Genomic DNA, 25,984 nt, shown 5'->3' with positions numbered 1-25,984 from the left:
CTTGATCGTGGGAGCTGAAAGAGATCTTTCCTTCCTTAGGTATAAAAGGAAGTCAGCTATCTGAGTTACAGAGGTACTGGTTGAGGATACTGATACCGACTTGCACCAGCTTCGGAAGACTTCCCACTTCGACTGGTAGACTTTAAGAGTGGATGTCCTCCTTGCTCTAGCAATCGCTCTGGCTGCCTCCTTCGAAAAGCCTCTAGCTCTCGAGAGTCTTTCGATAGTCTGAAGGCAGTCAGACGAAGAGCGTGGAGGCTTGGGTGTACCTTCTTTACGTGTGGCTGACGCAGAAGGTCCACTCTTAGAGGAAGTGTTCTGGGAACGTCCACTAGCCATTGCAGTACCTCGGTGAACCATTCTCTCGCGGGCCAGAGGGGAGCAACCAACGTCAACCTTGTCCCTTCGTGAGAGGCGAACTTCTGCAGTACTCTGTTGACAATCTTGAACGGGGGGAATGCATAAAGGTCTAGATGGGACCAATCCAGAAGAAAGGCATCTATATGAACTGCTGCTGGGTCCGGGATCGGCGAGCAATAAATTGGGAGCCTCTTGGTCATCGAGGTTGCAAAAAGATCTATGGTAGGTTGGCCCCACAAGGCCCATAGTCTCTTGCATACATTCATGTGAAGGGTCCATTCTGTTGGGATGATTTGACCCTTCCGGCTGAGGCGGTCTGCCATGACATTCATGTTGCCTTGAATGAACCTCGTTACAAGAGACAGGTTTAGATCTCTTGACCAGGTGAGGAGGTCCCTTGCGATCTCGTATAACGTCATCGAATGAGTCCCTCCTTGCTTGGAGATGTACGCCAAGGCTGTGGTGTTGTCGGAGTTCACCTCCACCACCTTGCCTAGAAGGAGGGACTTGAAGCTTCTCAAGGCCAGATGAACTGCCAGTAGCTCCTTGCAGTTGATATGTAACGTTCTTTGATCCGCGTTCCACGTGCCCGAGCATTCCCGACCGTCTAATGTCGCACCCCAGCCCGTGTCCGATGCGTCCGAGAAGAGAACGTGGTTAGGGGTCTGAACAGCCAGTGGCAGACCCTCTCTGAGGTGAATGTTGTCCTTCCACCAAGTCAGTGAAGACTTCATCTTCTCGGAAATAGGGATCGAGACCGCTTCTAGCGTCTTGTCCTTTCTCCAGTGAACAGCTAGATGAAATTGAAGGGGTCGGAGGTGCAGTCTCCCTAACGCAATGAACTGGTCCAGTGATGAAAGCGTCCCTATCAGACTCATCCACTGTCTGACTGAACATCGGTCCTTCTTTAGCATGTTCTGGATGCATTCTTGGGCTTGACTGATTCTGGGGGCCGACGGAAAAGCCCGAAAAACTTGACTCTGAATCTCCATTCCTAGGTACACTATAGTTTGGGATGGGACGAGTTGGGACTTTTCCATATTGACCAGGAGACCCAATTCCTTGGCCAGATCCAGAGTCCATTTTAGATTCTCCAGACAGCGACGACTTGACGAAGCTCTTAGAAGCCAGTCGTCCAAATAGAGGGAGGCTCTGATGTCTGCTAAATGCAGGAATTTGGCAATATTCCTCATCAGTTTCGTAAAAACAAGAGGCGCCGTGCTTAGGCCAAAGCACAGGGCTTGAAATTGGTATACAACCTTCCCGTAAACGAACCTTAGAAAAGGTTGGGAATCTGGGTGGATGGGGACGTGAAAGTAGGCGTCCTTGAGGTCTAAAGAGACCATCCAGTCCTCCTTCCTGACCGATGCTAGAACCGACTTTGTCGTCTCCATGGTGAACGTCTGCTTTGTGACAAAGACATTCAGAGCACTGACGTCTAACACCGGTCTCCACCCTCCTGTCTTCTTCACGACTAAGAAGAGACGGTTGTAGAAGCCCGGGGATTGATGGTCCCGGACTTTGACTACCGCTCCCTTTTGAAGTAAGAGAGACACCTCTTGCTGCAAAGCTAGTCTCTTGTCCTCCTCTCTGTACCTGGGAGAGAGGTCGATGGGAGTTGTTGCTAGAGGGGGCTTGCGCAAGAATGGAATCTTGTACCCCTCTCTGAGTAACTTCACAGATTGTGCATCTGCGCCCCTGTTCTCCCAGGCCTGCCAGTAGTTCTTGAGCCTGGCTCCCACTGCTGTCTGAAGAAGGTGGCAGTCAGACTCTGCCTCTAAAGGACTTGGAACCTTTCTTCTTGCTCCCACGTTTACCTTCGGCACGAGCACCTCCTCTGCTGGAGGCTCTGCCACGAAAGGGCGGAATGAACCTTGACGCTGGAGTATCCATCCTGGGTCTAGACACGGAGGGCAAAGGGGTGGCTTTGCGTGTGGATGACGCAACCAGGTCATGCGTGTCTTTTTGAATCAAGGAGGCAGCAATCTCCTTGATCAACTCCTCAGGGAAGAGGCACTTCGAGAGAGGAGCAAACATAAGCTCCGATCTTTGACATGGGGTTACTCCAGCTGACAAGAAGGAGCAAAGGTGTTCCCGTTTCTTGAGGACCCCGGAAACGAAAGAAGCCGCAAGCTCACTAGAACCATCCCGTATGGCTTTGTCCATGCAGGACATTATGAGCATGGAAGTTTCCTTGTCAGAAGGGGAGGTCTTCCTGCTCAACGCTCCCAAACACCAGTCCAAAAAGTTAAAAACTTCGAACGCTCTGAATACTCCTTTCATCAGATGGTCTAAATCCGAAGAAGTCCAACAAATCTTGGAGCGTCTCATGGCCAGCCTGCGGGGAGAGTCTACAAGACTTGAGAAGTCGCCCTGGGCAGAGGCAGGAACTCCCAAGCCGAGAACTTCTCCCGTGGCATACCAGACGCTAGATCTGGAAGCAAGCTTGGCAGGGGGAAACATGAAAGCTGTCTTCCCAAGTTGCTTCTTGGACTGCAACCAATCTCCCAGCACTCTTAAAGCTCTCTTGGATGAGCGGGCGAGGACGAGCTTCGTAAAGGCAGGTGCGGATGACTGCGTGCCTAAAGCGAACTCAGAGGGAGGGGAGCGTGGTGCTGCAGACACAAACTGATCAGGATATAAATCCTTGAACAGTGCAAGCACTTTCCTAAAGTCCAAGGAGGGAGGCGTGGTCTTGGGTTCGTCGATGTCCGTGTGCGGGTCGTCAAGATGTGCAGCGTCGTCATCATCAGAGAGTCCATCGTCTGAATGTTGAAGAGGAAGCGGCAAAGGAGTAGGAATCAGCTGGTCGGCTGAGTCCGGCAGCACGGGTGCATGCGTGACTGCACTGGACGCAACGTCATGGAACTGTTGGTCAGTCTGTGAGCTGGCAACAACCATAGCTGTGTGGGGAAGCAAAGCTTCTACTCCTGACTGACTAGTCTGCTGCGGGCGAGTAGCGGTAACCACAGTGGGTTGCGGAGGTTGACGCACAGCGTCAAAACAAAGCAACTTAACTCCACCCTCCTGTTGTTGTGGTAACTCGCGAACGTCAACGGAGGGTAGCGTGCGTCTGTGAACGTCAACGTGCGGCTGGCAGGGTACACTGCGCATGGGTGGTGGAACTCTCACAGGCGGAGTGCGGGAGCAGGTAGCGTCAGCGTCTACTGTACGCACAACCGTGGTAGGTTGTAGGCTAACGGGTGCAGCGTCAACCTTCTCCGCACGATACTCTTGCATAAAAGATGCTAACTGTGTCTGCATAGACTGTAGCAAAGACCACTTAGGGTCTACAGCAGCAGGTGCGGCAACAGACGGTGTTACTGCCTGTTGCGGTACCACTTTGCCTCTCTTAGGAGGTGTGCAGTCATCGGAAGACTGCAGCGAGTCCGAACTGACCCAGTGGCTACACCTGGGCCGTTGGACTTGCGCGGAAGGGACCTTGCGTTTGAGAGGCCGTGAGACCTTGGTCCATCGTTTCTGGCGTGAAACCTCTTCCGCAGACGAGGAATGAACGGGCTCTCTCTCGTCTTCTTGTGGGTGGGGCGATCTTGGCAAGATACGTCCGAAACCACGGAGGGAACGTCTGTCCGCTGATTAAAGCCTGTCGAACCCTTTGGTCGTACGACATTGCTTCTCCCCTGGGCTTGGGAGCTTGCAAGAGGTCCCGGACTGGGAGGACGACAGGCACGAACAGACGCACCCTCAAGCGCAACACTAACACTTTTCACAGCACTACCACTCACTTCACTTCCCACTGCACTCTTACCCTTCAACTCCCTGACGTCTGCCATGAGTTGGTTGCGGTCACTCGCTAATGACTCGACTCTCTCACCCAGAGCCTGGATGGCACGCATCATATCTGCCATCGAAGGTTGTTGAGTGCTAGAAGGGGGATCAGGAGTAACCACTACAGGGGAAGGAATAGGTTGTGAGGCATGGGGAGAGGAAAAATCAACTGAGCGAGATGAACTCTCTCTCTCTAGCCTACGTGAATATTTAAGGAATTCGACAAAATCGAATTCCGAAAGCCCAACGCATTCCTCACACCGATCTTCCCATTGACAGGATTTACCCCGACAATTGGAACAAATGGTGTGAGGATCGATAGAGGCCTTCGGAAGACGCCTAAAACAGTCCCTAGCACTACACTTCCTGTATTTAGGGACTTGAGAAGGGTCAGCCATCTTGAATTAGTCAAAGGGGAAATTCAAAATCTATCCAAGTCGTCAACAAATAATCCAAAATTCAATCAAAGAATGCAAGGAAGTATTGAAGATAACCTCTGCAAAGCGAAAGCTAAAAACTAGAAATGAGTACTTCACCAAATAATGTGAAAATCAATCCAGTAAGCAACAGCGTATTTAGTAGGTCTTGCCAGTGGCACGACAGAGAGAAAATTGGTTCTGTGTTGACATGGAGTACTTGAGTACCTGCTCGACAGATGGCGCTGTTGATGTACACCCCCACCTGTATAGCGATCGCTGGCGTATTTTGTCCTTAGGTTTTTCTGTCGGGCAGCAGAGCTGACAGCTTATATGATCACCGGCTAAGTTTAATATTGAAAAAAATGCTTTACAAAGAATGCCCTCCTACTACACTTATGAACAGTTGCAAATGCTTCTACATTCCAGATTGAAGCTTCAAACTAGGGAGAATGGGTGAGAGTGAGTATACAGTACACTTTTGAAAGAGTGAAACTAAACTTTATCATGAAGTTGGCCCTTCAAACTCCTGTCTGGCATATACCTAGCTTGCATTAATGCTGTAAATTCATAGTTATTTTCCAAAATTATAAATATATTCCTCCTTATTCTTATTTTTCAAAATAAACTAAAAAAAATTCTACTTACATGTTTATCTGAAGCAAATATTATACGTTTTGTCTCTTTCAATGGATTTGATGCCAAAATTTTTTCAAGATATCTGTCAGTGAAAAACTCAACTTCCGCTTTAAGCACTATCGACTCCAATTTATGGCACCACAGCAGGAAGAAGTCAACACATTCATCTGGAAATTAAGAGCCAACAATTACTGTATGATCGTTCTGCTTGCAATATAGCATTGAATAGAGAGAATAATAATGTGACTAAACACAATAAGAAAGCCTGCTAAAACTAACAAAGTTAAAGATTAAGTTTCTGGAAAAAAAGTTCAGAAAAGGGAAATTCATATGCCAGCCAAGAAAAAGTTTGATATCAACAACTTGTTCATTACTATATTTTGTGACATTATAGTTGGAATTTCTATAAAATCATGGAATAACACTGTTCCTGTCATAATTCCTAATTACATTATTTATATTGACTCTGAGTGCATATATACAAATTTTTTCTGACCCAATTTCATTAGAACTTTAGCTTACTAAATTACAATTGCCTTGCAGCACATGCCCACAGATGCACTGCTTCACAAATTACATACACTAAAACTAAAAGAAACCAACATGCAATAAGAAGACTGCTGTTTTTATCATTATCAAGTAGATGAGTGAGATAAAAAAAGTATCATTCCTTTTATAAGGGGTACCTCTAACATATTGTACTAGAGGTTCTTATTAGAATCCTTTCTGCCACTCATTATTTTGGGCATCTTGCTATGTAATAACCTTACATCAGTACTGTTAAGGGTATTACCTTAATATTGTACTTGATAGTCTATTAGTTTAAAAATGTGATGAAGGTGTCCTTGTTAAGCTACTTGAAAATAATACAGTAATATTAACCAGGTATAATTTGGGCTCTCATAAGGCTATTTCAATGGATTCAAAAAATGAGGTGAAAGAATTAAAGCAATTCAACGTTCAATACGTTGGATGGTTAGTCGGGAAGAGACTTCTTGAAACAGGCATAAATTAAAAGGTAAAATATTATAGTTAAGGAATATTTGTATTCTGAAACAAATCGAGCAATACAGATGGCACCCTGTAGAAAGTTACCTCAATGATTGAAGGCCTTAAAAAATTACAAAATAGCCAAAAATTATTTTCCTCAATAAACTCACACCTTAAATATACTTTAGTAAGTTTCATGTATTGTATGAAATCCCTGATACATCATTTATTTTTCAATATTTAAAGGCATATGCAGTAATGTGATAAAATTGTACAGTTGAACGAAGGAATTCTTAGCACACCTCGCTCTGAGGAAGTCCAGCCTGTCACACCCGGAAGTTTGAATGTTATACCAATGAATATGGAGTAACTACTGTTTATGAGTAATTCATAAGGCTTCCTTAAATAAATTAAAACATAGGTTAGAGAATTTGTCAACACTGTTACAGAGCTCATTTCACAAAGCAGCGATCGGAGAGTCATTTAGTTCTCAATATAATGTTATTAAGAGGAACAGTGACTATGTGAGTACATACTGTATATCACATTTAACAGCATTATCTTTCACTATCTTTATTTCATACCATAATAATTATATCCTCTATTATCTTATCTTTCAATCAAGGAAAAGACTATTTTATGAAGAAGGCCACATGCACACAAATAACTCAATACATTGAAAACATGTTGGGGCTGAGTTAGTATGAAAGGTTATACTAATACTCTTATTACCATATTACCATATTGAGACATCAGGCATAAAGTTTTGTTTACAAAGACTTCGAACATTATATAAAAAATATCATGGTCATAATAACTACTTTAGTAAATATGTCATATTTGGAATTAATTTGTATTTTTCCTAACTATACAAAGCTGTACATTACAACGATAGCTGAAACTAGACGTACAACTTTTACACAAGGTGTAACTACCCTCCACAAGTTAGCGGAGGGGAAGCAGGGGTAGACCAACCACACCACTCATACCAGCACTAGTAACTAGCAATTGCGGCAGGACCAGTATGTGTAAAGAGCTCTAGGTTTGTATAGTTAGAAAAATACAAATCATTTCCAAATTTGTCATTTGTTCCAGTACTCTATACGAAACCTTATGCTCTTTACAGTGGAAACTCACCCTTAGGTGAGTGAAAGTCCAAAAACCAAGTGGCTGGTGACAGACCCTGGGTGCTACTTTATGCTTTGCAAGAGCTATTTAGAAGCGCCCTGTCACCTCACTAACTCTGAGAGTTAACGGCCTGGTCAATAGGTGCTAAGGTGTAAGAATTTAGCATTGTGACTTGGCCTGGTAAGCATAAACTTGGAGCTAAACACCACACTTAACATAGACATTGCTCGACTCCACCTTGCATGGAAGTCGGGGACATAACAAAGATAAATACATATACAGTATTAGGTTACACAAAGGGACAATGGTACCCACCTGCAGTTAGAGGAGGTCAGCTTGCAGAGTTACTGTACTCGGTTGATGAGACCTAAAGTGAGAGGAGAATGAAGAAGGAAAAGGCCATTCACTTACACATTCAGTCTAAACTTACTACCGGGTAACATCTGCCCTCAACCAAATGCTACTTGTCCTACAAGGGAGCTGGAGTGTTATTGACCACATTTTGTGCAGCAACCCCAGGTTCTATCGAGAAGGTATCGAGGTTCCTGTGGGTTACGTCTTGCAGGTAGTGGGCTGTGAATGATGTTTGATGTTTCCACATGCCAGCTTGTAATACCTACGCCACTGAAAAATTCTTCTTGAACGCCAGGGATGTGCTAGCACCACTGACGTTATAAGTTCGGGGTTATGTCTTGCAGGTAGTGGGCTGTGAATGATGTTTGATGTTTCCAAATGCCAGCTTGTAATACCTGCGCCACTGAAAAATTCTTCTTGAATGCCAGGGATGTGCTAGCACCCCTAACGTCATCAGTTCGGGGTTGACGGTCGGGAGGAGTAGAGCCTGATTGTAGGGTTCACTCGATCACCTGCCTGTGCTCACAAATAGCCTGTTGATCTCAGGCCAAGCTCAGGCAGTTCATTTAAGATACTTCTTCAGAGCCCTCACAGGGCATAGGAACAATTGATTTGGATCATCTGTTACGGAACGAGACTCAATCCAGAGAGGCCCGAGTTTCGGATCCACTACAGACAGATTTTGAATCTTAGCTACAAACTAATGGTAGAAGCTGAATGACACTTGCCCCATCACCTTGAATGGGCAATGTCATATGACAGACCATGTAGCTCACTGACTCTCTTTGCAGAGGTCAAGGCTAACAGGAAAACCAACTTCAAGGTCAAGTCACAGTCTGATGGCAGACAAAGAGGAATGTAGTACTTGCAATATATTCCAAGGTGGAGGTCTAATTTCTGACAGATGGCATGTGCGCTCAAAAGTTCTGTAAGCGGAACAACAATTATATTGATTAAGAAATGTTAACTCCACTCAGTTAAAAGGCGAGGCAGCTCCCTAGGTGCCTCTGTGAGTAGACGCAGGAGGTCCGGGAACCATTCTGCATATTGCCACAACGGAGCTATTAGGGTCATCAAGATCCCTTGCTATACCCTAACCTTATTCAGAAGCCTCCTTACTGGGCAGAAGAGGAAACATACATGTCCAGGTTGCCCCACTGGTGTTGGAAGGCATGTTACCAGAATTCCTGGGGATCTGGTACTGGAGAGCAGGGCACCAGAAGTTTCCGATAGAGGGATGTAGCGAACAGGTCGATCGTTGGCGAACCCAACAAAGTCAAAACTTTGTTGGCTATCTGTTGTTTCAAAGACCAGTCGGAGCCTACTATCTAAGTCTCCCTGCTAAGGCTGCCGTCAGCAAATTCTTCTTCCTCGGAATAAAATGAGCTGATAGGCCTACCGAGTTGTCTTCCGTCCATCTCAGGATTTCTACAGCTAGATGGCAGAGGTGCTGTGAGAAAGTACCTCCATGTTTGTTTACGTATGACAATACCGTGGTGTTGTTGCTCATCAGCACCACGGAGTAACCTGAAAGGAGCAGATAGAATTACTTAAGGGCTAGGAATGCTGCCCTCATTTCTAGGATGTTTAAGTGGCACTGTTGTTCTGCTTCGGACCAGAGTCTGGAGGCCGTGTGGTTCAACAGGTGAGAACCAATCCTTCTTTTGATGCATCTGTAAAGAGCATCAATTCCAGGGAAGAGAGAGAAGGTCTACTTCCCCAAGGAAGTTGGTGTCACACACACACACCAGCTCAGGTCCCTATTTTGCTCTGACCCTATCGGAACCATGATGTTCAGATGGTCTAAATGCTGAGACTAAGAGGTCTTCAGCTGTCACAGCAGACAGCGAATGCGCAAGCGGCCGTTGGGAACTAGTTTCTTCAAGGAGGTTAGGTTTCCCAGCAGCCTTTGCTATAAAACTAGAGGCAAAGCAACATGAGAGAAACGGGCGAGCCACCAGTTTCATCCTCTCAGTTCGTTCTTCGGACAGAAAGACTTTGGCTAGTTTGGTCTCGATTTTCATTCCTAGATATACCATCTCCTGTGAAGGTTGCAGAAATGATTCCTCAATATTTACCATGATCCCCAGATCGTGACAAAAGCCAAGAAGTCTGTCCCAATGGAGGAGAAGGGTCTCCCTAGAGTCTGCGAGAATCAACCAATTGCCTCAATACCAAAGGATATGAATGCAGTTCTTGTGGGTTCAGGTGGACACTAGAGCAACGACTCACGTGAATATCCATAGTACTGTGGATAGGCCGAAGCACAGCACCATGAATTGGTATATCTTTTTTCATAGCATGAATCTGAAGTACTTCCTTTAAGATGGATGAATGGGGATCTGAAAGTACACAAATCCATAGATGGTGGTCAGGAAGTTCGCATGATTGGCCTTTATTTTAAAGCTGCCTTTAACCATGTTAATCATAAGGGCCTTGTTTTCAAACTCAAAAATTTGGGCGTGGGTAAATCTTTTTTTAGCATCATTACTGAATTTTTAAGTAATAGATTGCAAAGAGTTGTTGTTGATTGGCACCATAGTGAGTACAGTAGAACCTCTACATATGAACTTGATTCTTTTGGGGACCTACTTCGTATGTTAAAATAGTCATATGTTGGATCAAATATTCCCATAAGAATACACTGTAATTCGTTTAATTCATTCCACAGCCAAAAAACACAATAACTCCTTAATAAATACTGCACATAATTACACATAGCAATAAAAAAAATGCATTATATAAGATATGTAAAAATATAATTATATAGAAATAATCAATAAAAAGGGGTTTTTATTGTCACTTTACCTTAGAGACAGGCCAACAGAGGTGTAGGCTTAGTGATGCAGGAGGATACGGTTAGTGTGTAGGTAGGGGGGATGACTGAGATAACGTACCGTAACTTACTTTAACTTAAAAACCTGTGAACTTTAACCTAACTTGGCATATTAATTTTTATTTAATTTTCTATTTCATATTTTTTTGTACGTTTTCTTATTGATTTTTAATTTTTAATTTTCACCTTCACTTTCCCTAACTTCAGGCTTTCTTTTCTTTGCTTCACTTTCATTTTCTTCATCATGATCACTAGACTGCTTTGTAGATTTAAAAAAAAAATTTATTTAGAGAAGTATGCTTGGTATGGCTTTTCAGAATGTTTCTAAAATGAGTCAAGCAGATATCATTGAATTGTGAAGCTACACTGCAAACTTGAAGTTTTTGTGAGTGATGAATCCCGGTCGGTTTCTTAAATTTCTCGAAACCACCGCGAGACGCCTTAAATTTCTCTGTTGGAGGATCGGTTGAACTCTCCCCTGCATCACTCCCAAAGCCCACCGCCTTCAAGTCACAATAGATGGCGCTAGCCTTCTCACATATGATTGTTTAAGTGATTATATCGCCAGCAATCTCCTTGTCCTTTATCTAAATAAGCAAAAGGCATTCTATCTCTTCCAGCGTAGGGCTGCGACGTTTAGAGATGATGGTGATCCCCTTAGATGGTTTGACCAATTTGATGGCTGCCTTTGGCTTGATGATCGTCGAGATCATAGACATGTTCCGGCCATATAGTTTAGCCAGATCACTCATACGCACACCGTGCTCATGTTTTTCTATGATTTCTTGTTTTATTGGAAAGCATTACCTTCTTCCTTTTTACACCACTACTACAACTCACACTAGCCTTCTTAGGACCCATGATTATAAAATGAAGAAGGAAATGTGAAAAAGGAAGGTAATAAGCACTTGATTACGAAGTGAACATTATTATTATTTTTATTATTAGAACTGACCGACACGACGCTAACTAGCGTCCCTCCCCACATGCTGCCATCTAGCGGACTAACCATGAAACTGTGACGCTTCAAGAAACTTCAACGTCATATGTTGGAAATTACATCAGGTGTCGAATCGAATAATTGATCAAATTTCAAATCGTGTGTTGGAAAATTCGTATGTTTAGGCAATCGTAAGTGGAGGTTCTACTGTACATGAATGTGATATCTGGTGTTCCTCAGGGTAGTGTTCTTGGGCCATTACTTTTTATACTATATACACATGAAACGTGGTTTGGCCTAGAGAACAAGCTCGTTACATGTGCAGATGATACTACTCTACATCAATTCCATCTCCTGAATGTAGATCTGGGGTTGCTGAATCTCTTAACAGAGATCTTAACTAAAATTAGTGCATGGTGAAAATTGTGGAATATAAAAATTGTTTTTATTGAGGAAGTCTTTGAAGATTTTCAGTGAGAAATATATTCACAAGAAATGTTTTAATTCTTTCATTCTGCCTTGTTTCAAGTATTGTTTTTCTGTCTGGCTTTCAGCTGCTGACTCTCATCCGAATTTGTTGGACAAAAACTTGTAATCTACTAATTTTCTTATTCCTGATCTTGATAGTAATCTGTGGCACTATCACTCGGTTACTTTTTTATGCATGTTGCATAAAATTTTCCATAATTCTGACCATCCTTTGCATTCAAATCTTCTCTGACTATACCACACTGTATGCAGTACTAGGTATGAAGTTAATTCTAACAGTGTTGCCTTCTCCATTATAAGGCTTAACACTACAAATTATTCTAGAAGTTTTATTCCAGCTGTGACAAAATTGTGGAATAATCTTCCTAATTGGAGGATCTTCTGAAGTTCAAACTTGCAGCGAATGTTTTTATGTTGAACAGGCTGACACAAGTCTCTCTTCGTTATTTATGTATGACAAATCTATGATAGTGGTGTTACTGATTTTCAGATATCTTACACTCTTTATTTATTACTTCTCATAAAGTTTATTCATTTCCTTATTTTCTTTCTTCACTGGACAATTTTTCCCTGTTGAAGCCTTTAGGCTTATAGCACCCAGCTTTTCAAACTAGCTTTGTAGCTGGTGAACGCCAGACTGGGATTCGAGTCCCGCTCAAACCCGTTAGTTTCTTTGGTCACTGCAACCTCACCATCCTTGTGAGCTAAGGATGGGGAGTTTGGGAGAGCCTATAGGTCTATCTGCTGAGTCATCAGTAGCCATTGCCTGGTCCTCCTAGGTCATAGCTTGGGTGGAGAGGGGGCTTGGGTGCTGATCATATGTATATAAGGTAGGTTTTGAGGGCATTGTCCTGCTTGATAGGGCAATGGCACTGTCTCTTGCCTCTGCCATTCATGAGTAGCCTTTTAACCTTTAATAGGTTTTTACTTAAGGACTTTGTCCTTTTCTTTGCCAAAGAGAGACACCTTAGCAATATGTGGAGTGGAATCTGAGTCTCAGCCTATCATTCATTTGGTAATGTTTACATTAGCTCAAAGCTTTCTTCAGTTTTTGTATGAACATCTGGTCATGTGGTATGTCTTGTCTATTGAATGAAGAAAATCAGAGGGTGTTTCACCGGACACTTATTGTATATTTATTTGTTACCTGGCTGCCATATATTTGATTTACTTATCTATGCAGTTATCTTTCTATTGATTACTAAATAACTAATATTTCTATTGCTTTAATTAAATGCCTTGAACTTTACCATGGCTATCAATCTTCTTGACATGTTGGATCATCAGAACTTATAATAGACATTTGCATTGGTGAAGAATAATGCAAATGTTTAGGGAGTGTCCATTGTACAAACACCGTGTCAACTGCAGCACTTATGTATAGTGTCAGTTGCATAAAAATTACATACAGCAGTACATTTGTCCTAACACTAGGTCTTTGTTTCCCATGGTTTATAAATATTTTTTTTGTTTAAGTTTTCTAATTCCCTCTTTCAGAAAGTCATTGTCTTACCAATTACAAGCAATAGAAATTTTAATTTTCTTTCACCACAAACTTTGAAGCCACCCTATAACACTCCAAACCCCTCTGCACCTCACTAGTTATACAACATTATCAAGCTTCCTCTGTTTACTATAGCACATATTATTTAGCTTTCCAAAACCAGCAACGTTGTTCAAAAGCATTCACACGGTTTTCTTAGCAAAGCTAGCCAATTTTTATAGGAGTTATTTATGTTACCTGCTTGTTTCTCCACTTAGCAAGAAATCACACAGCCTGGCCCAATACAACATACAGTACATTAATTTTTCTATGAACATCTAATTTCTGCAGGAATATAAAACACTTATGTAAAGTACATCGTCAAAAGGCATAGTGTCAGCAACAAAATTTCACAAAAACTAATCAAATGATTAAAAATGATTTACTTACATAACATAATGAGGTCATAGGGTAAGAAATACAAAATTATGAGTCAAAAGAAAAATTATCAGTCAAGGAAACAAACACATAGCTAAGAAGATTGACAAGACCAGATTCAGACAAAATCAGAGGTTAGGAACTGAATAGTCTTCCAGGATCCCGTTTTAGACCAAAGGGCAAAATTTCATAAATCTAATCCAAAAAACTGAGGCTGACATGAACAGTGGCAGACAAATATTGACAGTCACAGTGAGCTAGAGATGCTAAAAAGTTTAAATAGACAGTTGAAATACTACAGTTAGTCATCAACTTACGTCCTATGCGACTTACGACAGTTCGATTTTACGACCATTTTTTCAATGTGATGTTGTCATAAGTCTCAGAAAAAGTTCAGTATTTTGACAACATATATAGTTCCTCAGAAATATTATATTTTCTTGTATAAAACGGAATTAATTTATCTTGGTAAGTTAGTATTATCTTTTATTGATAATACTATATGCAGTATGCATTTTGAATAAAAATTATATTTAGAAAAGTTTTAATACCTGTTGAGTTCATACTGTATTATACTTCTGGTGACTTCATATTTCTGGCAAAGCCGCGGAAAATGAGGGGGCATATCGAGTGATCTTCTTTCAATAGGTTATTGATTAATGTTAGTATTCCCATAATTGAAATATCGAGGAACGATATAATGTATTTCATGGGTCTGTATCTGTTGTTATGAGTACTGTACTACGTAGCGTAAATTTGACTCTATACCTCGGACAAAATATCATGTTTTATGCAAGTTTCATTTTCATTGGTTAATCTCTGATACAGTAGTAAATCGATATTTACCTAATGAAAGTATACTACATACATACATATACCAAGGCACTTCCCCCAATTTTGGGGGGTAGCCGACATCAACAATGAAACAAAACAAAAAAGGGGACCTCTACTCTCTACGTTCCTCCAGCCTAACACGGGACTCAACCGAGTTCAGCTGGTACTGCTAGGGTGCCACAGCCCACCCTCCCACATAATCCACCACAGATGAAGCTTCATAATGCTGAATCCCCTACTGCTGCTAGCTCCGCGGTCATCTAAGGCATCGGAGGCAGCAGCAGGGCCTACCGGAACTGCGTCACAATCGCTCGCCATTCATTCCTATTTCTAACACACTCTCTTGCCTCTCTCACATCCATCCTCTTATCACCCAGAGCTTTCTTCACTCCATCCATCCACCCAAACCTTGGCCTTCCTCTTGTACTTCTCCCATCAACTCTGCATTCATCACCTTCTTTAGCAGACAGCCATTTTCCATTCTCTCAACATGGCCATACCACATCAACACATTCATATCCACTCTAGCTGCTAACTCATTTCTTGCACCCGTTCTCACTCTCACCACTTCGTTCCTAACCCTATCTACTCGAGATACACCAGCCATACTCCTTAGACACTTCATCTCAAACACATTCAATTTCTGTCTCTCCGTCACTTTCATTCCCCACAACTCCGATCCATACATCACAGTTGGTACAATCACTTTCTCATATAGAACTCTTTTTATATTCATGCCCAACCCTCTATTTCTTACTACTCTGGACAAATATTTTCTAAAAGTAATATAAATTCTTATACATTATAAAAATAAAATACTTTTCCTGGGTAAGTTAGTATCACTTTCTTGCAAGAAAAACAGAATGGTTTTGCATATTTCACAAGTTCTTCCTTGTCAAGTTCATATCATACCTCGCACGTCTGATGAAGTCATATTTTGAGCAGAAAACAAGTGACAAATCGAGGGATTTCCTATTGATTCGTTAATGAGTAATCTTATCAGTCCTAACATTGAAACATCTAGTAATGATATCAAATATTTCAGTGGTCTGTATCAGTTGATATGAGTAGCCTACAGTACTATTTACCATATATCTAAGAAAAGAAGTACTGTATGTCTGGTGACGTCATAATTCTGGTAGAAGGCGAACTGGCAAATCGAGTTATTTCCTTTCAATACTTTACCGAGGAATATTAGTATTCCCATTATCAAGACAACACATAATGATACCAAGTACAGTATGAGAGAGAGAGAGAGAGAGAGAGAGAGAGAGAGAGAGAGAGAGAGAGAGAGAGAGAGAGAGAGAGAGAGAGAGAGAGAGATATTCATATGATAACTAATAATAATGGTTATAAACAGACTGTATGAAAATTATATTCTGTAACATACTGTATTGGTGCTGATGTAATATTATGAAGATATTCTGAATAAGTTACAAAATCATAAAAAATGATACTCCTTGCTATTTGTATATGCTCATTATTGCAATGCAGCAGCATGACCTTGAGATCTGCTGATGAATACTAAAAGTAAAAGAAAAGTACCTGTAATTGTTGATTATTGAAATGCTTGCAAAATGAAAAAATAATTACAAAAATATTCTTATAAATCTAAGATAAACACAATGAGGTCTAAAGAAATACTGTGTATGAAGACTTCGAAACTAAAAAATAGTATACAAAAATGCTTTGATAAATTTTATAGCACAATAATGTCTAAAGAAATATGAAGACGTAATAATGAACTAAATACGAAATACTCTATGAAGCTTTTAAAATAAACTACCCATACACACACACTCAAAAAAAAAAAAGAGAGAACGTATTCATATGATAGCTAATAATAACGGCCATAAACGAACTGTATGAAAACTACGATATCCTATAAAATACTGTTGCTGATGTAATATTCATCATGAAGATATTTCGAACAAGTAAAGAAATTATATAAACGATACGCCTTGCTACTCTTATGTGCTCGTTCTCTCGATACAGAAGCAGGACCTTGGGATCACCTGACCACAACCAAAGGTAAACAAAAAATGCTTCCGTAATTGAAAAATTATATACAAAAATGCTTTCAAGAAGCTTATGATAACCTATGAACCAAGATGAAATAATGATATAAAGTAAGAAAATATTGATAAAATATAACTTAAATGATTACAGTATCATGACACAGCATAATAAATCTACCAACTTCACTTTTTAAGTTTGACATACGTCCAGATCAAGTTACGACACGTCTCTCGGTCCATATCTTGGTCATAAGTTGACGACTACCTGTATTAGAATACATTGATGATTAATGTAAATGGTTTATATGTCTAAAGACACCCTGTTCTATGATGCTGACCATCAACTGACTAAATAGGTAATTGTGGAGGCACTTCTTGTAGAATATTTGAATATTAGTCAATCAATGTTCTCATTTTAAGAAACAGTCACCACTAAACATTCATGGGGTTTCGATAACAGGCACCAGCGAATATGCACTTGAACCTGTTTATAACACTCCCAGACTCTAATTCCTTAGAGCTAGAAGACATAAATGCAATAACATTCAGTCATAGAATATCAAATACAGGTCAGAATTGCTTGCTATAACGGTAAATATAGGAGAGTCACTCGACAGAGAAGACAAAAAGCCATTATTACAGAAGGGCTTCAAAATTCATTTCATGAAATAGTATTATTCGCCTCAACCCTCCCTCAGTTGTTATAAAACTGCAATTGTTAGCATGTATTTTCTGTTATATAGCTGTGAATAATAATATTTCCTATCTTCTCTGTCAAAACATAGTCCTGCATTGAAGAGCTGTATTTTGACGAACGCCAAGTTAAGGAGACCGATTCATTTATAAATGTGATTTTTCAGCCATTTTATAATACTATAATGACTTTTGTTTTTCCAGTTAATGTGTATTCTCTCTTATATAACTGTGAAAGTTGTCCTATATTCAAAGTTGTATAACTGAATTCTGCCAATACAGAAAAATATTACTTTAAGGAATTTGTGGGTCTATGAATAATCAAATTCAGGAATGTTCAATCCGAGACTATTGAGAGATGATTGTACTGTATTTTACACTCATCATCATAATTGACTCCTCCTACGCCTATTGAAGAAACGGGACTTGGTTAAATTTCGCAAGTATTTTCTATCTTGAGATTTTAAATTAATACTTCTCCATTTATCATCTCCTACTTCACACTTCATAGTCCTCAGCCATGTAGGCCTGGTTCTTCCGACTTTTCTGGTGTCATGTGGAGCCCAGTTGAAATCTGGTGAACTGACCTCTCTTGGGGAGTGCAAAAGGTATGCCCAAACCATCTCCATCTACCCCTCACCATGATCTCATCCACATATGACACCTGAGTGATATCTCTTATAGTTTAATCCTGTTCTGCCATTTAACTCCCAATATACTTCTGAGGGTTTTGTTCTCAAATCTACAAAATCTACTGGATATTGTTTCATTATTATACCATGACTCATATCCCTACAGTAACACTGATCTCACTAAATTGATACATATCCTGATTTTTAAACATAATTTCAGGTGATTTGATTAACCTAGCCATTGCCTGATTTGCTTTTTCAATCTTTCATTAAACTCCCAATTCAAAAGATCCTGTATTAAAGCTCATAGTTCCTAAATACTTAAATGATTACCCCCCAGTTAGTCCTTTTTCCTTCCAATGATACTTCATCTTCCATTGCATATTCCCCTTTTATCATCAGTCTTTCTCCTATTTATCTTGAGCCCAACCTAATGTGATATTTCCTGCATTCTGTTAAGCAAGCTTAGCTAGTCCTTTGCAAGAGTTCTGCTAATAAGAACAGTGTTATCAGCACTCTAGGTCAGGTCATTTCCTGTTACCAATCCAGTCCAATCCTTCTCCACCATCACCAACTATTCTATACATTATAAAATCCACGAGGAGGATAAACAACATAAGTGGAAACACATTCCCTTGGAGTACTCCACTGTTCACTGGAAATTCGTTTGATAGGGTTCCACCAACATTAACTTTGCACTTACTATACTCATAAAGAGACTTAATCAAATTGATATATTTAAGAGGAACTCCATAATAACGTAGAACTCGCCACAAAATTGTCCAGTGTATGCTATCAAAGACTTTTTCATGGTCTACAAATGCCATCAAAAGTGGATTTCTATATTCTACACATTGCTGAACCACATGTCTTAAAATGAAAATTTGGTCAATACAACTTCTACCTTTGGAAATTCTGCTTGTTCCTCTCTCAGCTTTTCATCAATCTTTCTCTCTAGTCTCTTCAAAATGAGCATACAGTACTATATATTTTCATGACAACTGACATAAGTATGATGCCTCTGTAGTTATTGAAATCTGTAAGATCTTTTTTTGCCATTTTCACCAACACATCTAGCTCCCATTCATCAGGTTTTGCCTCTTCATACCAAATTCTACAAAATAATCTTGTAAGTATTCTGGGAGTCACTTTGTTTTCGATCAATATCAGCTAAACAGTTATTCCATCTTATCCAGGGGCTTTCCATCTCTTTAGTTTTTTAATGATAGCATCAATTTAAAACACATTGTATTCATTTATGGGCACATCAAGGTCTTCCTCAACTTAGGTATATCAAGCAAATTATTCTTAATTTTATATCTCCCATTCATGACATCACTAAAGTGTTCCATCCAATGTTGCCTTTCTTCATCTTCTGTTGTTATAACAGACCCATCTCTCTTTTTGATGGGTAAATGCTTCTTCTTCTATGCCTCAGTCGAGATTTCATTCATAATTCTATGAGCAATGCTTACACCATAGCCACTCCCTGAATTCATAGATTTGTCAGCATCATCTTCTTTCCTGCCTAAATAGTCTCTCTGGTCATTCCTGGCTTTTATTTTCACTTCACTATCAATACTGGAATACTTTTCATGCTCTATCTTGTAATTTTCATTACTTCCTCAAAAATTTTCAACAATCAATTTCTGCCTTTGTCTCCTTTTTATAGTATCCCACATTTCATTTGATATCCATGGTTTTCTCCTTGTAACTGGAAGTCCCAAAACATCACTACCAACTGACTGATATATGTTCTTACTGTCACAACATTCTTCATCAATTGTCTGCACTTTATTTCTTAAAGTCTCTAGGACTGCAAATCGATTCCAACATTCAATTACTCTACAAAGGTTTCTCTGTGCTCATCTTCTGAAAGCTTAGTTATATCAAACTTAAGTATTCTTACTACATTTCTGTTGGGTGCTTTGTTTTATTTTCAGTGTAGCAATGAGGAGCTGATAATCACTACCAATATCTGCACCTCTGTAGCTTCTTACATTTCTAAGAGTCCTCCTTCTATCTTTATTAATGGCTCTTTGATCTATCTAATTTTTGTAATTGCCACATGCTGAAGTCCATGTACATTCATGGATGTCCCTCAGCTGAAAAAGAGTACAGTACTTTCAATAACAAGATTGTTTGTTGAACATACTTTTAATATGTGCCCCATTTTCATTTGCAACTTCACCAAGACCCTCAACCCCCCTCACATTCTCTATACCTTGATTATTCCTTCAAACTTTTGCATTAAAGTCATCAATCACAATTTTCATCTCTCTCTCGGGATCTCATCTATTACACTCTGCAGTTCTTCATAGCACTCACCTTTCTTTTCTTCAGGGGAATCATTTATTGGTACATAGCAAATTATAATACTCATATTGCACTGCTTTGATTTAAACTTTTCAAGTACTGTAATAATCTACTACAGTGGTACCTCTACATACGAATTTAATCCGTTCCAGAACCAACTTCGGATGTAGAAAATGTTCGGATGTCGAAACGAATTTTCCCATAAGAATACATTGAAATAGGATTAATCCGTGGTTGAGCCCAAAAACCTATGATAACTTCTTAATAAACTACTACACATAATTTTCCCATGAGAATAATGAACACTAAATTAGATAATAGACATGTAAATAAGAAGAATAGACATGTAAATAAGAAGAATTAGCAAAAAATGATAAATAAGAAACGGGTTTTTAGCGTCACTTTACCTTAGAAACTCCAGCGCAGGTGTTGTTAGTCTTCCTACGCAGAGAGGAGACGGACGGGCGGCGAGGAGGTAGAGAGGTTAACTACGATAAACGTACACTACCGTAACTTATTCTAACTTACACTAAGTGAACTTTAACATAACTTAGCTTATTTTTTTTTATTTTGAACTTTAACATAACTTAGCTTATTTTTTTTTTATTTTTATATTTTATATTTTTTTTACATTTTCTTTTTTTCTTTTTGATGATTACGTAATTTTAATCACTTTCACTCTCTACATTTAAAATTGACTGAATTTCTTTCGCTTCACTCTTTTCCGTTTTCTTTGTTTCACTTTCTTCCGCTTCACTCTTTGCCATTTTCTTCGAATCACTTACATCCTCTTCATCACGAGTTCGCTTCGCAGCTTTTTTAAAGAAATTATCGATAGATAATTGCTTGGTACGGCTTTTCAGAATGTTTCGAAAGTGAGTTAGGCAAACATCATCGAATTGAAAAACTACACGACAAACCTCCAATTTCTTTGGATGGTATTTGTCGATGAAGTCGACCACGTCTTGATATTTTCCTAACACCTCTTTTATTTGCGCCGAACCTAACACATGTTCTACCTCCTCGCTCCCTTCCTCGTCATCACTCATGTGCTTCGACATAGCATGGAGTTCCTTGAGCTCATCCGTGGTAAGTTCGTCGTGATGTTCGGCGACGAGTTCCATAACGTCATCTGCGTTGACCTCCAGACCCATGGACTTGCCAAGGGAGACAATTTCCTCTACGGCTTCCGCTGCATCGACCACGGGATCAGGTTCGGGGTCAAAACCCTCGAAATCTCGGGGAGAAACTGTATCAGGCCACAGCTTCTTCCAGGCAGAATTGAGGGTCCGTCGAGTTAATCCCACCCAAGCCTGATCTATGATCTTCAAGCAGTGCACGATGTTGAAGTGGCCCCTCCAAAATTCACGCAAAGTTAAGTTGGTGCTTTGCGTGACATTAAAGCACTGCTTAAATAAGTGCTTGGTGTACAGCTTCTTAAAATTAGAGATGACTTGCTGGTCCATAGGCTGGAGGATAGAGGTGGTATTCGGTGGAAGATACAGCACCTTTATGAACTTGAATTCATCGAAGATATCATCTTCAAGTCCGGGGGGTGAGCGGTTGCATTGTCAAGGCATAGCAGGCACTTTAAAGGCAATTTCTGTTCATGAAGATACTTCTTCACAGAAGGGCTGAAAACTTGGTTAACCCATTGCACAAAGAATTGCCTAGTGACCCAGGCCTTCGAGTTGGATCGCCAGAAAACATGAAGCTGATCCTTATCGACGTTGTGTGCTTTAAAGGCCCTAGGGTTCTCTGAATGGTAAACTAGTAAGGGCTTGACTTTAAAGTCCCCGCTAGCGTTGGCACATAGGGCAAGAGTGAACCGATCCTTCATTGGCTTATGCCCAGGCAATTTCTTCTCTTCGGCAGTGATGTAGGTTCGACTCGGCATCTTCTTCCAAAACAGCCCGGTTTCATCACAATTAAACACCTGCTGCTCTACGTAGCCTTCTTCCTGCACGATCTTTTCGAAGTTCTTGACAAAGTCCGCTGCAGCCTTTGTGTCCGCACTAGCAGCCTCTCCGTGGCGAACAACTGAATGAATCCCGGACCGTTTCTTAAATTTCTCGAACCAGCCACGAGATGCCTTGAAATCATCTGAGGAAGGCTCGGTTGAACTCTCCCCAGCATCACCCCCAGAGCTCTCCTCCTTCAAGTCCGTAAAGATGGTGTGCGCCTTCTCGCAGATAACGGTCTCGGTGATGGTGTCGCCAACGATCTCTCTATCCTTAATCCACACTAGTAGAAGTCGTTCCATCTCTTCTATGATAGGGGTACGGCGTTTGGAAATTATGGTGATCCCCTTAGAAGGTTTCACTGCTTTAATAGCTTCCTTCTGTTTAAGGACTGTCGAGATCGTCAACATATTACGGCCATACTGTTTAGCAAGTTCTAAAGAAAGCATTTCCTTCTTCCTTTTCTCACCACTACCACTATCACTGGCAAAACTAAGCCTTTTAGGACCCATACTTTACGTAAATTACCGTTAAAGGATGCACGTAAAAAATCACGATTAAAACAGAGTTAATAGCAGAACACACAGAGCACAACCGCAAGAAGCCGACGAGAACAGAGGACTGACCCAAGACCCGCTAATTGAGCGTCCCTCCGAGGTCGATGTGCTGCCTTCTATCGGCGGAAATAAAAAACACTTCAGTCGCTATGGGCACCGACTACGCGTACGAGTATTGTTTACTTCGGGTGTCGAAAAAAACATTCGGGTGTAGAGTCGGAACGTGTTCGAATTGTACTTTGCGTGTCGAAAAATTCGGATACAACCGTACGACGAAAATTGCTTACTTCGTGTTTCGAAATAAAATTCGGGTGTAGAGTAAAAAATTTGCTCGAATTTTACTTCAGATGTTGGAAAATTTGGATGTAGATACGTTCGGATGTAGAGGTTCCACTGTATTTACAGCTATTCTGTTAATGCCTTTTCCGCTCCTGGTGTCATCATCTTCCTACCCGTTCTCTTCCAACTCCTTCTGTTCTTCCTGAGTAAATATATATAATGCCTTGGTCTAAGATTTTGTTACCAATCCCCTTACAACATATTTCACTTAGGGCTAAGATATCTAAACTATATTTCATAAATTCTCTCCACTTGCTGTAACTTCCTAATCTGATTCATGGTTCTAACATTCCAAATACCAATTTTCAATTTCTCTTTAGTATTTATAAACCACAGGATTCTTAGCACCCCGCTACGCCCAGGACTGGGCCATTCTATAATTTTTGCTTTCCACACACTGACTAAATACAGAGAGGATTCGTTGGCTAAATTCATCAAAGGATAGCCAGTTCCTTGTGATGTGCAGTACCTATCTAACTAAGTCAAGTGACCCCTGCCAGTCCATATTAATTCCAGTAAGATCATCCCCCCAGGCATAAGGAGTAGAAGCCGAAAAGACAACTTGTCTATCGCCTTAAACTCAATCCATCCCCCTGCTGCCATTGACTTCATCGAGATTTAGGGGGGCATTTCCTCCACACCTAAAGTTCTTGTTACTCCACCAGGTTCCTCATCAGCTTATATAACCGTTAGCAAACTACAGTATAATAATGCACTCTGTTATTGTCATTATCATCCTTATTATCATCACTACAACCATTATTCTAATATCTTTTAAATCAATTCACATGAAACCGTCCTACACTAACTTCCAATGCTAGCTTCAATAGCTAAGAATGAATATATGTGAACAGCATTTTTGTTATGAAGATGAGTAAAATTAAGATAATTAAGAACCAAACTTATGTATACTGTACATAAAAAGTTATTTAAATTACAAAAGGAAAGGTAAGGATGAATGGTGAATTATAGTATTAAAGCTAGTCAACCTTATTACCATCAAAATTAAAGTTTGCCTAAAGACAATTCCTGAGTTATAAAATGAAAGGAATGAAAGTTAACTAAGTGGTACTGATTAGTGTAACAACTTACTGCTTATAACTGCTTCTTTCCACACTTGCAGATGTAATGAAGTCAATGATGAAAAGAGATTCCCAGGATTCACCAGAAGCTCATCTCCCTCCACCGTGGCTGTGCTGATGTGCAAGGTGTTCAAGTGTGGGCAATGGTTTCCCAAGAGCACAATCTTTTCTTGACTAACTTCATCACCTGCAAAATCAAATGGAGTACTTCTTCAGAAATGGGAGTACACTGCAGTATTTCAACTATCAATATACTCCATTCACCAAATCTTATCAGCTAGATTTGATCTATAATTCTAGTTTGTATAAATATAAGCTATTTTTATTACAAGGATATTGACTATAAATTTGGGGAAAACAGCTATTTGTCAGTCTCCATGATTCTTGCACAACTATGAAAAAAAAAAAAAAAGATTTCACAGAGCTTTTTTCCCATAAGTCTCAAATTTAAGTTCTGTATACCTACCCATTTCCCAATTTCTACTGAATATCCAAATGTATTGTTTTCTCTTCACTCTTCTTCTTTTTCATCAATGACTCTCATAACACCCACACCTGTTCTTGTCACTTTAACACATGCGATTACCACAGAAAACTTTACTTGCTGTCCTGATTTTCAATATGAGTCATGCACAATCTCAAGTTCTGTGTATGGGTTTACTGTAAACAGAAATCAAAATTCAAAGACACTGAGTAGTGTAATGAAAGACTTTCATGAAAGACACGTGACTTCCAATGCTTGCTTCTATAGGCAAGATCCCAACTAGCAAAATATACCCACTACAATTTGTCATTAGGCGTGCTTGTATCATGATTACTCTTTTAATTCTTCCTTGACAACAAATAAGTTAAGGGTTTATGTGTGACTACCAGTTCACACTAAAATACAAAAAAATAGAGTACTGTGCTTGCAAATCAATTTACCTTAACCTAGCTTATCCTAAACAAATGGACTGCATAATATCTGACAGGGATGTGCATAAGGACTTTCTTTACTGTTACAGCTAGTGGAATTAATTTTTTAAAAAATGTAGCCAGACCACTAAGTTAAAATAGCTAATTTGCTTAAAATTAATTAATCATTTATTGTATTACAAAAAAAAACTTTCATATTTGCTGCAACAATGGCAAATATAAGAATTTTGCATTTTCAAACTATTTCTTTTAATTAACCCATTGCCTAACATACTCATCATAATCATCTCGTCCTACGCCTATTGACACAAAGGGCCAGACTCACTTAGATTTCACCAGTCGTCTCTACCTTGAGCTTTTAATTCAATACTTCTACAATAATCATTTCCTACTTCGCGCTTCATAGTCCTCAGCCATGTAGGCCTGGGTCTTCCAACTTTTCTAGTGCCTTGTGGAGCCCAGCTGAACGTTTGGTGAACTAATCTCTTTTGGGGAGTGCAAAGAGCATGCCCAAACCATCTCCATCTACCCCTCATCATGATCTCATCCACTTGAGTAATCTCTCCTATAGTTTCATTTCTAATCCTGTCCTGCCATTTAACTCCCAATATCCTTCTGAGGGCTTTGTCCTCAAATCTACTAAATCTATTGGAGATTGCTTCATTGTCATACCATGATTTATATCCATAGAGTAACACCAATCTCACTAAAGTGATATATAGTCTGATTTTTATATGTTATTTCAGAGAATTTGATTTCCAAATTTTACTCAACC

At 40.1% G+C, this 25,984-nt stretch overlaps 1 protein-coding gene across 1 annotated transcript in view; it reads right to left on the bottom strand.

The window, feature by feature from the left end:
- Positions 1-25,984, bottom strand: part of LOC137627426 (F-box/LRR-repeat protein 20-like) — a 210,602-nt gene that overhangs the window by 20,009 nt on the left and 164,609 nt on the right. Inside the window, exons 6-7 of the mRNA XM_068358512.1 lie at positions 24,305-24,481; positions 5,214-5,371 (exon numbers count right to left, since the gene is read on the bottom strand). Of these exons, the coding sequence (XP_068214613.1) occupies positions 5,214-5,371; positions 24,305-24,481 (335 nt within the window). The remainder of the gene's footprint in view (positions 1-5,213; positions 5,372-24,304; positions 24,482-25,984) is intronic.

This window comes from Palaemon carinicauda, chromosome 35 (assembly GCF_036898095.1).
Source record: "Palaemon carinicauda isolate YSFRI2023 chromosome 35, ASM3689809v2, whole genome shotgun sequence".
NCBI classification, from domain to species: Eukaryota; Metazoa; Arthropoda; class Malacostraca; order Decapoda; family Palaemonidae; genus Palaemon; species Palaemon carinicauda.
Note: the sequence above shows the minus strand (reverse complement) of the source record. Positions and strands in the feature narration are given on the sequence as shown.